Source organism: Leopardus geoffroyi, chromosome A2, assembly GCF_018350155.1.
Source record: "Leopardus geoffroyi isolate Oge1 chromosome A2, O.geoffroyi_Oge1_pat1.0, whole genome shotgun sequence".
In the NCBI taxonomy this organism is placed as follows: domain Eukaryota; kingdom Metazoa; phylum Chordata; class Mammalia; order Carnivora; family Felidae; genus Leopardus; species Leopardus geoffroyi.
In genome coordinates, this window is record NC_059331.1 from 140263199 (window position 1) to 140276795 (window position 13597).

The 13597-nt window shown below is 38.2% G+C and overlaps 1 protein-coding gene across 21 annotated transcripts in view; it reads right to left on the reverse strand.

The window, feature by feature from the left end:
- CADPS2 (calcium dependent secretion activator 2) overlaps positions 1-13597 on the reverse strand; it is a 547933-nt gene that overhangs the window by 143974 nt on the left and 390362 nt on the right. For all 21 annotated transcript variants that reach the window (XM_045495470.1, XM_045495468.1, XM_045495459.1 and 18 more), the window contains 2 exons: positions 8284-8420; positions 5793-5980 (listed from right to left, as the gene is read on the reverse strand). In XM_045495470.1, the coding sequence (XP_045351426.1) occupies positions 5793-5980; positions 8284-8420 (325 nt within the window). The remainder of the gene's footprint in view (positions 1-5792; positions 5981-8283; positions 8421-13597) is intronic.

Here is a 13597-nt window from a genome sequence, read left to right on the forward strand (position 1 = left end):
GGTGTAGTTCTTGCTTACAAGAGCTAATTTACAAGGTAAATTAACCTGATTTACATTCTAACACATATTAAAAAACCCTTTGCCTTGTCTCTTCCTTAACGATTTACCTTCAGTGGGCTCTTTTATGCATTATTTCAGAAAAATCTAGGAGCTGTGTGCTGCAAATGAATGGTGTGGAAGGAAAACAGGAAACTGATTAGGTGATTTTAATAACTATATTCTTCAGGTTGCATTCTGGCAGCTTACTTATTACCCTTGATGACTGGGTTCTTGACTCCTGCTTTTGGCGAGGTCTTTGCCACTGTCCCATTAGACCCACAATGTTTTCCAGAAACATGAGGTGGGCAGCATTGATGTAATTATTCACAATGAACAGATGGGAAACTGAGGCTCAGACAGGACCAACTGCTCAAAAGGAAATAGCTCATAAGTAGGAGAGCTGAAGACAGATGTTCTGTTTCAACATACTATGTCTTACCACTTAACTGCTCACTTTCTCTAAGTCACATATAAAAGACTAGAATTAAGAAATGGTAAGGAAAAAAAAAAGTGGTAAGGAAAAGTTTTGATGAGCCTATTTGATGCAATCATCTATGATTTTACTCAAACATGCACCACTGTCCCTAAAATTACGAGACAGGAAGTTAAGGCACCATTTCTGAAGTGATACGTCAGAGGAAATGTTATCTGTGAAGATGGAGACATCATCATATGATAATATGATTGATCCCGTGAAGGCTGCCTACTACTCTGTGACGTAGTCTGGAGTCCACAAAAAATCGAGATTATTTTCAATATAAACTCTAGTCATGTTACAAACCCATCCCTACACTTGAAAGCGCATCTGAGCTGGCTTTTGTCAGACGTGCAGCAGCTCTAAGGCGGGCCCACTAAACTGTGGCCAAGCCAGTGAATACCCTGTATACATACCTTACATTAAACTGACACATAAAAGCCATTTTGTGTTGCTGCTTTAGCTTCTCCACCCTCAGCGTGACTAGCAAAACCAAGATGCATAACCACACATATCAACCTAGAACTTTGCCCTATAATGCATAGTCTCTGAAAGTCTCTTTTCTCCTTCCTGTCAGTCCTTAGTGTCACGATCACTGAGTGGCTCTGTTATTCACAGACGTGCGGCTATCATCCTGCAGGAGGAATGTGTCTGTTTCTGTCCTTGACTCACTTGTTTCTTTCTTCCTTTCTTTTTCTCTCTCTTCCTCCATCTTAGTACCAGCCAGACCTTTTCTGTTTAACTCTATTCTTTTATTCCTGAAACACTCCGAGTGCTATTCAGAGAAGATGGGTCGGCACAGAGCACCTTGAGAGCTCAATGCTGTGTAAAAGGATGTGCTCCCGGAAAAATTTCAGATCCAGACGGCACTGTTGTCCTTCACTTCAGTCAATGACAAAAGGCAATCTTTTTTCCTTTTGAATTTTTGACAGAGGTAGCTCAGGTAATGAGCAAAATGGAGCTCTGAATGTGTCTTGACAGATAAAAACGATCATAAAGAGAGACTATGGCAAATACTGTAGAAAAGTCGGACTTGACATTGATGGTATTTTTAACAAAAGTCTGTATAAATATCAGATACTGCAGACTCGGATAAGAGAAGCTTATTTTCATAAGGCGAGGTTGCTAAAACCTGAATATTCTATCAGCAAAGAAATGAAGATTATAATTACATATGCACTGAAATATTTCCACTTAGCATGAGCTATCACAGCTCTACCTATTTTTCACGTTTTTTTCTCCTTACAGTTTACGTCCCTGTGGCTGGGTGGCAAAGGGAAAAAGCACTGCTAGAATAACAACTAATAAGTACTGATAATTATCCAGGATCTTCATATTAGCATTTCCCCTTTACACACGAGAACTTGGGAGTTTCAGAAAGATTAAGTCATTTGCCCAAAATGGGTCAGTTTGCAGATTTCGGAGTTAGATTCAAGTAGTGATCTTTTGCCTCTTTTTATTCATTCACTGTGATGGCATGACATTTCTGAATGACATCATACCCGTCAGCTTATCTTAGATAATTTCTACCTCAAACTGAGGTTCAAATTTCCCTAAAACTGCATTTCTTCCTTTCTTTTTTAAGCTGCACGTGACCTAAATGTTGAATCCCAGACTGACCCGTATTTGTTTTATACCATGCAGAGATATCTGAATATGTACACATTTTAACCCAGAAAATGGATTTATGTTAAGCATAACACAAGCATGAACATATAAGCACACCTTATATTATATTTTGCAGTGTACCATTATAAAGAAAACAATAGCTTTACAGAATAAAAGTAACTATGGCAACCTATAGATTCAAATCAGCCTGCCTCCAAGGTGGCAGTTCCCAGCTGCCTCAGTAACTTTCCATTAAAATGTGTCTCAAACATACACGTTTTGGGGAAGCATTAGCTGAATGTCCTACTTAAGGTTCTCAACTTAATTATCCCTTTCAGTGTTAATGATGAAAATAATCTGATCGTACCAAATTCTTCGGGTAGGTCTGTTTCAGTACAACCTTCTCAGCCTCTTGCATTTCGGAATCCTGCCTAACTAACATTGGGAGACGTCTCTTTTGACATCCATTGGTCAGGAGGAGGTAAGACAGAGCCAGGAGCTAAGAAACAGCTTTAGTTTAAGAAAACAAAAAAACTGCTCATGTTGGCTATTGATTAGTGATCCTGACTGTCCCCTGTTGTTGCCACCCCGTTACCCTCCACCCCCCCACCAAAGTTTATGGAGTGCAGATGGTTTAGTTTAGGGTAATGGGAAATGACTACAATCTGCAGTTTCCCCTTAATTCTCAAGTTAAGGTTGTGTTCCATAATTAGGTCCCAGATCCTGAGACCAGGATTGGTTTTCATTTACTGTGAAATGAGAATGGCAACAATGACGACTTCAACTCAGCAAATACTTACTGTGTGCCCACAATGTACAAGGCAGTGTGGTCTCCTCCTGCAGAGCACAACAGGTGAACGAGAGCTGGGTTTTGCCTTTAAAATATGACCTACTAGGATAGAAGCAGGTGAGTGTGGGCATGGATGCAGCATGTAGGTATGCAGGATAAAGTTCATAAGAAAACTACAGGCATAAGGTTTTTAGTGTTTAAGTTAACTGAAGCTTTCTTTGAGGAGCTTTATGATACAGGACGATTACAAATTTGGGAAACGACAAATAGGACATGATGAATAAATGAGTTGTCTGGGGTAAAGATTATATATGGAGGCATACTGGGAGAGAAGTCTGGGTAGATCAGACAAGAAATACGTAGAGAAAACCCTAACAATATAGATTGGAACTTATCTTTAATTTCCTAATCAAACAAGGATCACTGAAGTTTTTTGTAAAGGAGTAGAATAAAAGTTAATCTGTAATTTTGAAGGTGATTGCTAGACTTTTGTAGGGAGGGCAAAAAGCAGCAGAGAGGGGTGCCTGGGTAGCTCTGTTGGTTAAGCGTCAGACTCTTGATTTCAACTCAGGTTGTGATCTCATGGTTTCTGAGATCAAGCCCCACATCGTGATCTGCATTGAGGGTGGAGCCTAAGATTCTCCCTCCCTCTGCCCTTCTCCCTGGCTTGTGCTCTCTCTTAAAATAATTTTTTTTAAAAAAAGCAGTAGAGATGGATGGGGCGCCCGGGTGGCTCAGTCGGTTGAACCTCTGACCTCAGCTCAGGTCATGATCTCATGCTCTGTGAGTTAGGGTCCTGCGTCAGGCTCTGTGCTGACAGCTTGGAGCCTGGAGCCTGCTTTGAATTCTGTGTCTACCTCTCTCTCTCTCTGCCTCTCCCCTGCTCATGCTCTCTCTCAAAAATGCATAAACTTAAAAAAAAATTTTAAAAAAGCAGTAGAGACATGTATAAAGATAAATAAGCAAGAAAAAAATGAAGGCTTGAATTAGGATAGTGCAATGAAAATGATAAAAAAGGGAACTTGAGGAGTGCTCAGTGTTGACACTGGCAACAGACTGGGTCTAGAAGGTAAAAGCAAAAGATGAATGGAAAATGAATATGTCATTAATGGAAGTGATATTAACATAACTAGTGAAGTCATTCATTCACTCATCAAATGTTTACTGAGCACTTATTTCATTACTCTTTGCCAGGTACCCTGCTAAGAGCTACAAGAGGTACAGAAGCTGGTCTAGTGAGATGACAGACTTATTTTATACAGAGTTGAAAGTACCAGAACATTCAAGCCATCCATGGTCAATAGAGACCTATACTTTAGAAGAGTCATTGGGATGGAGTTGTCTGTAAAAAGAGAGGTCGCTGTGGAAAGGGGCAAGATCACTGAAGTACAATTTTTCTGTGAAGTAGAAAAATTCTCAGAAAGAAGAGCAAGTTCAAGAACAGATGTGAGAAAAGAGCTATCCTGTACCTGGGAGTCTGGAGGAACAAAAATTATTAGCAAAGAGATGGTCAAAAATAAATAAGGGGAGAGCCGACATGAGGCGGTATGGCACCAGGGAGATAAGCAGCAGTTCAAGCAGCACAGACCCTGGGAAATTCAAGAGCATCATCTTTTCAGTGGGAGTAGCGAAGGTGAAGCCGGAGAAGAGGTTCCTGGATTAGGTCATTATGCAATCTATTTCAAGAAGCCTTGTTGGTAAGTGAGGAGCTAGAAGCCAGAAGCAGATGGGGGAATGGAGACAGAAGATTGGTTGGGGAGATAAAGAGAACAATGGAAAGGTAGCTTGACATAATAACAACACTTACGACAACATAAACTACCAGTTAACACTTTTTTTTTTTTGACAAATCATGTGTCAGGCAGTGTTCTAAGTACCTGACACATACTAATGCACTTAATCCCTAGCCAATTCATGACTTCTGAGAAAGATGCTATGTTCTATCTTTCTCAAGGACAGGGAAACCCAGACACTTCACTAGATGATGAAGCTTACCCTACCTCACACTGTTAATTTGTATTCCTTTGAACTCAGCACTCTGACTTCAGAGTCCCTTGACCATCCTGTAATGCTGTGAGGCTAGCAAAAGCTTACACAGGTTTGTGGGAAGAAAGGAAATAGGAAGATGGAGAGATGGAATGATAGTTGAAACAAGCCAAAAGGGGGATGGGGTAAGGGGTAACCCCTTTGTGGGAGGAACCCTAATAAGGTTCCCTGGAACAGGATGAAGAAAAGGTAGGGAATGAGACATTTTAAGCTCATTTTAAGGTAGGGAGAGATTTTAAGCTCAGAAGCACATAGCTGTGGGGGGCCTGTATTAGGTGATTTTTTTTTGTCCTTTTGGTAAAGCAAAAGGTGAGGTCACTGGCTCAGGGTGCTAAAACGGGACACTTGCTCCTAAGGTACAGAGCAGGAGCTAAGAGGAGACTCCCCATAAACCTCCTTATTTATCTTGCTTTATCAATGAAAACTTATTCCACAGCGGAAAGGCAAGGATAGACCATTAGGTATACACGGACCTATCAACAAGTTCTACCCAGACATACATATGCATCATGATGAACATACAGAGGACACTTCAGCTGTGCAGACCTGAGTGTGAGGTGGTACCTAAGAACTAAAAGGCAACTTCTAATCTCCTAGATATTCTCTTCCTTTCTCTTTCAAGTGGCTTCAACGGCAAAAAGAAACATAAAGTGCAGCCAACCTAAATCAACAGCATATTGATGTACATTTTTCCTTTGTGGGTTTTTTTTCCCGTCTCTTGCAAGAAGTGCTTGCTATTTAAAATCTGTTACTAGGTGATAGTGGCAAAGCACATTTTTCTCTCTTCCCAAGTCAACCCTACATATATCAATGCGTGTTTGCAAGTAAAAATACCTGTTGCCATGCACGTGAGAGGCGCAGAATGCAAAGCTGTAATGGAGCAGGGTTGGGTCAATGACAGCACCGTTTTCTGAATGTTCCATCAGTTCTGTAAGGTAGCAGAGATGTCTGTGACAGCCTCTCACACCATAACGGGCACAGTACTCATCTAACACAAAGACTTGGCCAGGGCTAAACCAACCCTGCAAAAGAAAAAACAAATTTTTTTCTTTCTGTACTAGGATTTGCTTTTCTGTAGGCACTCTTAGACATTATAAGAAGAAGCTGCATCAAAGTGTCTTTCGATATATTTTTTTTATTAGTAGCATGTTGCATGTTATTTTCAGAAAGCTAATGTCAACAGTTTTGGACCTGATCTGGGACGCTGGTCACCTAATACCATTCTCTCTTTATTGCCACGGCAAGGCACGGGAAACCGGTTTTTCTCCACCGTCATTCAAAATTAACCAAATTTATTCACAGTATCTAAAATTGTCAGTCACGAAGAATAACATTCTGACAAACTTCGATCCATGAATGAGTCAATTAAAAAGAGAATGGTAAATCAGACACCATAATCGAAACTGCCGAGTTGCCAGAAGCACTTTTATAAGAAAATCCTAGTTAAGTCTAGCAGCGATAAACATATGCTATTTGGAAATTTACATTTTTGGGACATTGTTCTCGTTCTGTTTGTCCTTCTGTGACCAATATAACAGAGTTAATGTTTTATAATAGTTTTTGGTGATCTTGAAACGAGATGTGAAAGGTGTGTGTGTCTGTGCGCTTGTGTGTGTGTGTGTGTGTGAGACAGCCAACTGATCCAGCAGGTAGTGTCTGCTTGGCTAATACTGGAGGGCAGGGTTAGGCAGAGTTGGTTCATAAAATGTTTTGATGGATTATATGAACTAAGAAATAAACGGTTTTAAAAGGGGGCAGGATAATGGCGCAAGAGAAGGAAAAGATTGGTGAGAAATGCAGAAAGCTAAGACAGCAAGAACACGAAGACGGAGAAAAACAAGCTCTCAAAAACTTACTGTGGTGATGGTACAGGCACCGAACTGGACATACAATATTATGTGCTCTCTGTAATATTAGAGCCATCGTGCCTGGTAGTTACTATGCTCTCCCTGTCACAGCCACATAAGCTACAATGCAGCAACATTTAGTGAATTGCTCGAGACACTGAAAGTCGATTGTCGGGCCATGATTTACATCCAGGGCCATCCATCCTGCCTCCAAACACCCTTTTCTCATCACACCATGCTCACTTCCCTCTAGATGCAGTTGAAGACACACTGTAGTGCTCTCCTCAGACTCCTTATGACACGTGGGGTCATCCACTTAACCAAAACAACTTTTGTAATTCAGTACCCAACTCCACTGAGTGGAAATCCACCAGGGACGCCCGTCATTGATGTCCACTGTGTGTGTGCTTGTCCCCGGAAAGGCACCATCAGGTCTTGTGATGATTTCACTCTCCATATAATTGTAAAGTTTGGGCTGGATCAGGTTTAAACCATGCACGTAGTGTACTTAATAATGAATGTACAAATGACTTATCAGGACAGTAAATTGTGATCACAGCAGTAAGTGGTTTTAATTCCTCCTGCCTATTCAAACATGTCCAATGAGCTTGGAGCACATCCTGTCTAGAATCTTACTTTAAAGAGACCGTAGCTTTATTGTAGGTAGCTACCATACCATGTTCAGCAGTCAAAAGACCATGTGGTGATGGAAACAGGCATATTCAGGCTGGACACATTTCAGAGGAATGGCCGCTGATATAACTCCTTGGAAAGGCACGTGCAATTCCTAGGCTACAGTTTAATGCCCACATTCTGAGGGGTCAAGCATTCCTTCTATATGTAAATGGTACTTTATATGCCAAATTCTGCCTGGTTTCAACACATAGAGAGTAGCAGTTTAGCTACTTGATTTAGTTTTCTTAAGGAATTCAAGTTGTCTTTGGAAGGTTAAAGGAAACCAAAGGTTTCTTGTTACATGTTGCCCTGTCATATCATTTATCCCACTGTTTCTTTCCCCCGCCACTTAGGTTGTCTTTCTAGAAACAAGAGAGAAACGAAAGATATCAACATTTGGTGAGACTTTAAACCTTAAAATGTCTCTACAGGTGTTAGTAAATCCTGTCCCAGAGGTGTGTTTTTTTTTTTGTGTGTGTGTGTGTGTGTGTGTGTTTTTTTTTTTTTGCCTTCATTAAAGCCTTTATTTTCATTCAGCCTTCTCCAGAGGAACTGATAAACCACAAGTCAGTGTCTGTTTGAGTCTATTCTCCTGTCTATTGAGTGGCACAGCAGTGGTCTTCAAGTGTATAATTTTCAAATTGGGAAGCAATCGATTGGAATCCTTTATCCCTAACTCCCAACTACAGTTATTAAAGGGGTCAGGAATAAAATGCCGCTTCATAACAAGTGTTTCTCACTTAAAAAAAAAAAAATCTTTCATTCTAACCTACAGGGAACTGGATGGACAGACTTGTACTCACCAAGCAAGAATAGGAATCATTCAGTCTGTGATCCAAAGTCTGCCTCTGGAGTAGTCTAAAAAGGAAGGCGTGGTCAAGCTTGCAAGGATTAGCAGAAATAAACTCATCCATACCATGTTTCTGAAAACGGTCTGCATCTGTAAATCCAGAAAAGCATGTATAATACATTTACTTTCCTGGCTTACTCATGGGCAAATACAGTTTTTGAACACCAAATACATGCCTCATGATAACACACTATTTTCTATTGCAAAAAATAGGATGCCAGGAATCCAGCATATTAACATAAATTGCAATTTTTCTGCAGCCTAGTGAAAAATGATCTGGAAAAATCTGCAGATCATTTGAAATGAGGAAATCCTACTTTCAATCAGAGCCTCTTCTAATATTCATCACAGAAATAATCTTATTTTCCAATTTTAAGAAAGTAGATACATTTTAAGTATGTGTTTAAAGAAGGAATTGACTGGAAAAGAACCCAGGTCTAGTCATAAAAAAATAGCAATGATGGCTAGAAGCTTGCTTTCCAAATGGCAAACTAGGACAGAAATGAACACACAGGCTTCTGCTGGATCACTTCCAGTCTTTTTTTTTTTTTTTTTGAGCCTTTAATGGGACCAACCTTCATGTAGAAATGGCACTGAATGCTCTCAAGCTTCAAGTTTAAGAGATAGGAAAAAGGGAGCATCATGTTTGTGCAAATACGCAGACAAAGCATAACGTCCCAAATGGCACTTCAATCAAAGACCCAAATTTCTTGTTCTTTGCAGATTGCATCTTTCAACGCCTGCAGACCCTGCGGGTTTATCAAAAGGCAAGCTTTTAGGACTGCTTTCATTAATGGTATGTTTTGTCAAAGTCTTCAATGTGAATTATTTACTAAGTAGAGAGAAAAAAAGACACACACCACCCAAAAGGAGTGCTGGGGTGTTACTACATTAGCTCTGTTAGAAATGTAGCGCGCATCAGGCAAGCAATCAGTTATCGGGGTAAAAGTGGACTCTCCTGACAATGGTGGGGCCGAGGCTCCATTGTTCCTTAAAATTCATAGACAGATCTCATTCTGGTCATCACAAGAAGTAGAGTCCTAAATGTAAGCCAAATGTAATTTTTAAAACCTATATGGTACAATCCTAAAATTGTAAAGGAAGGAAGACAAAAGTTTATTGATTAAATGCAATTATAGAGTCAGGCTCATAATAAAACTCAATATTGATCTGTGGACATGATGCTAACATAATCAGTCACATTTAGATATTTAGCCCAGATCATATTGATCCTATGTCAAGTTCAACTTTCAGCCATATTTGTGGATGGAAGAACTATGTAATTCAAGCTGAAGGGTCTTCAGAATCACATTAAAAAAAAATCTCACATCAGTGCAGATGTGAATGCAGCAAGTTAGCAATGAATGGGTGTTCATCGATGATGTAAGGTATTGGGTTGTGATCCATGGAGAAACTGCCATATGTATTCCCTTGCATTCACTAATTACTTAACTGAATGATTAAATGCATTACATGTGGTAAATTAGTATTAACTGGATGAACACCAAATGTTATTAAACTGCTCTTCCTGAATTGAGAAATGAGACAATCCAAATTCTCTTGTACTTTATTTGTATGTATAATAGTCTTTCAAAATAAAGTTACATATATAATAATGCAAAAATAATATAAAATTCGTAGAGAGCATATTGAAAAATGCAAGGTACATATATAATAAAACTGTTATTTTGTGTTCTAAATAATCTTAGAATCTTCATTTCTCCGTTTGAGTGAAAAAAATCTTTTAGTAACATCTTTATGAAATTACTAGTTTTATAAAACATCTGAATTTTATTCATTATTTCTTTCAACGGAGAAGGTCATAACAAGAAGTTAAAAATAACACTCACTTAAGGCTTATCTGTTGAGAATAGGATATACAATAAATTTCACAGAAAATCCACAATTCTTTTACACTTCTACAAAATACATACATTACATACATAAATACATACAATACATTGTACATAATTCTCTCTTTGCTTCCACCCTTTATAGAGGTTTATAGAAGCAATTTTTTTTTTTCATTTTAAAGCAAAGTGTTTACAGTCTTTAAATAAAATCTACAAGGTCCTGAAAAATATGACTTATGGTTCATTTCTGCAATCAAATCGTATTTTTAAAAATGAATTTACGAAGTATCTTCCTCATGAAATGTAACTCTAAACCACACATTTACCTATGTGTTAAGCCCTTCCGAATCACACACATGAATGAAAAATTACTTTGCCAACAATTGGCTTTCGTGATAAAAATATTCCTAATAGCAGTTTAAGTCACAAAAATGGACTCCATATCAACAGTGATAAAATATGCAGGCCAACAAAATTCTATTAAAGAAAGAAACCCCACAATCTCGCTGGGGCTATATTTCCATGAAAGTGAAATGTATTCTTAGGGATTGCCCCATCTTCAAAATACAGGCTGCAAAGACCAAGCTGTTCTACTTTCTTTTTATACCTTATAAGCACAATTTGAAATACTTCATGCAAATATATTTCACGATGCACCACTGATTCATTAGTTTCTATAAATTCATGAAGAAATAAATTTTGAAAAAGCAACAGTTTTGATCTCTGTGTGAGAAATATTTCACTTTAAAACACCCGCTCATGAACCAAAGTACGATAGGAAAACTATTGTTGAAATACTATCTAGTTTCTTATTTCTGTACAAGAATATTTTCATGTAGTTTTCTCTTGGCGTAACATATCTACATTTACTCTTAGCAAATGCAGAGATATCATCTGGATATCAATTACATACCAAATGCAAAGCTTGGAGACCGGCTTTAAAACTGGGTTATATTCAATTATCTTCAATTAATGTTTATTATAACACAAAATTATGGTGACTAGTTTTAAATGAAAAATTATTCATGGCACTAATCAAACGTTCACCGATAAGGACAAATTTCAGTTCAGTTTGTCTTCCGAAACGGTGTAAGAAAATTATCAAAAGAAACCGACGAGATTTGAGCTTGAACAACGCACTGCAAAACTGTCACAAATTGTGATGATTAACCTATGGACTAACTACAGATGTGGGACATGGTAATTGAGGATACTGGTGGAGAGTTTCTATGGTAACAGTTGGCTATATGCGCCAGCGTCTTTAGGTGGTACTGTCACCAGGTGTGGTAAAAGTGGATGGAATAAAACCCAAATTGAGAAAGATTATTATTTGCTATAGATGTATGGAATTATAGAGGCTTATTCAAACGGAACCTGAAAATTTAAATTTGTCATTAGGGTAACAGCTGTTGGAAGTCCAGGGAAAAGAATGAGTAGGCTGACAGTACCAATTTAAACAGTTAACACTGACTTGAAAACAGTTAGCCTAGGAAATAACGCGAGGACTATTAGCAGGCTGGTAGGCCCCCCTGTGGTGTGTGGGAGGGGGCTCTTCGGTAGACACTGACCACAGCCGGCCCCTGTGTGCTCAAGAATGCAAACATGAGGATAGGCATCTGAAGTGAGAGTTCAGGATGTGAGGGGGAAAAAAGTTAACTGAAGGGGCACCTGGGTGGCTCAGTTGGTTAAGCGTCTGACTCCACCTCAGGTCATGATCTCACAGTTTGTGAGTTCAAGCCCCGCGTCAGGCTCTGTGCCTGGAGCCCACTTCGAGTTCTGTGTCTCTCCTTCTCTCTCTGCCCCTCCCCTGCCCCTGCTCACACTGTGTCTTTCTCAAAAATAAACATTAAAAAAATTTTTTTTTTAAATCAACTGAAATGTTTCTTCTTTTGCAACTAATTCTAAGGATGGTGTGTGTGTGCGTGTGTGCGTGCGTGCACGCATGTACGCTCACTGCTCTTGGTGTTGAGAGAAATTAGAATATAAAACGGGAGAAAAGGATGTGAGGGAGGGGAAAATGTGACACTGCAGGGGAAGAGGCAGGCATCCCTTAGCATTCTGAGAACACTCTGGTGTTCAGACCTGGGACTCAGGTACCAAAAGGACTATGAAAAAGGTATTGCTACCTAAGAGTGCATCTCCTCCTCTGCAAAATCCTGAACTGAACTAAGCAGCATATGAAACTTTTCAAATACAATAACTTGATTTAAGACTGTCCTATGGTTAAGAGTTTGCTTGTAGCTGCATTTCCCGATACCCACATCTGATTACACTTTCCTTTTAGGTCAAATTCTCAATGAGCTTGAAAATTCACATGAAGTTAAACATGGGACAGATAAGGACCACTTGTCTTTTTATAGCACCCACGTAGCCACTAATAGGAAGTTCCGGGTTACACAATTTTATGTAGATCTTGGTTAATATTTTTTGCTTTATGTACACATGTATTATGCTGAACACCAAAGAGAAATGTTGATACGTATATTAATTAGGAGTTTGTTCACACCTCTATTATTGATCCAAATAATTTCTTAGCTTGTTTTTGTTAAATTGATTAAAACCGGATGTATGAATTTACACATCTTGCTTTCTGCAACGAATAACAAATAAGGAGTATTTTCACAAGACAATTTTAATCAACACATACAGACTAGAATCACAGGCAAGGTATTATTTGAAATAGTCTATTATAATATATATAATATATTCAATGTAAGATAAAACATACCTATGAAGTGTGAAATTCAACTTACTAGATTAATCAAGAAAATAAGCTCATAAAATTAAATGTAAGCTTATATTCCAATTTAAGATTTTTTAAATCTGGCTTAAAATAAAAAGGTAAATTTTCTGGTTCTTTTTTGACATTATTGGAAATGAACTGTGTTGTACTGTATTGTGTTACATACATATTGTATTGCATTATATACATGAGAGAACAATGAAAAACAGTTGCTTTGCATAGAAAAGGACAGTTTAATCAAAGACTGCCTGTCAGTCTGGCAGAAGGCAATGTACTATCTGAAGCAGAGAAACTGGATATCAAGCCGACGCTCTATCTGTTCAGTTTACTCTATTTTCTTAAAATTTCTAAATATCCTGAAAGCTAAAGAAACAGGGAAGTTGAATAGATTCACTTACTAGAAAAATCTATAAATACATACCTTTATTTATATCCTAAAATAAGGTTATCTTCAAATAAGTTAGATTTTATAAATTTATTATTTTTTTCTGACTATCTCTAAACATTAAAAAATGTTTAGTTCTAAAAAAGGTTTAAGTTATAACATAAATACTTCAAAGATAATTCAGGAAATAGAGGAAATGGACTAGCAACTAGTCCCTTTAATTAAATTAAACTCATATACTGTGAATAATTTATTCTATTTATAAAACTGTGTTTAACACAGTGAA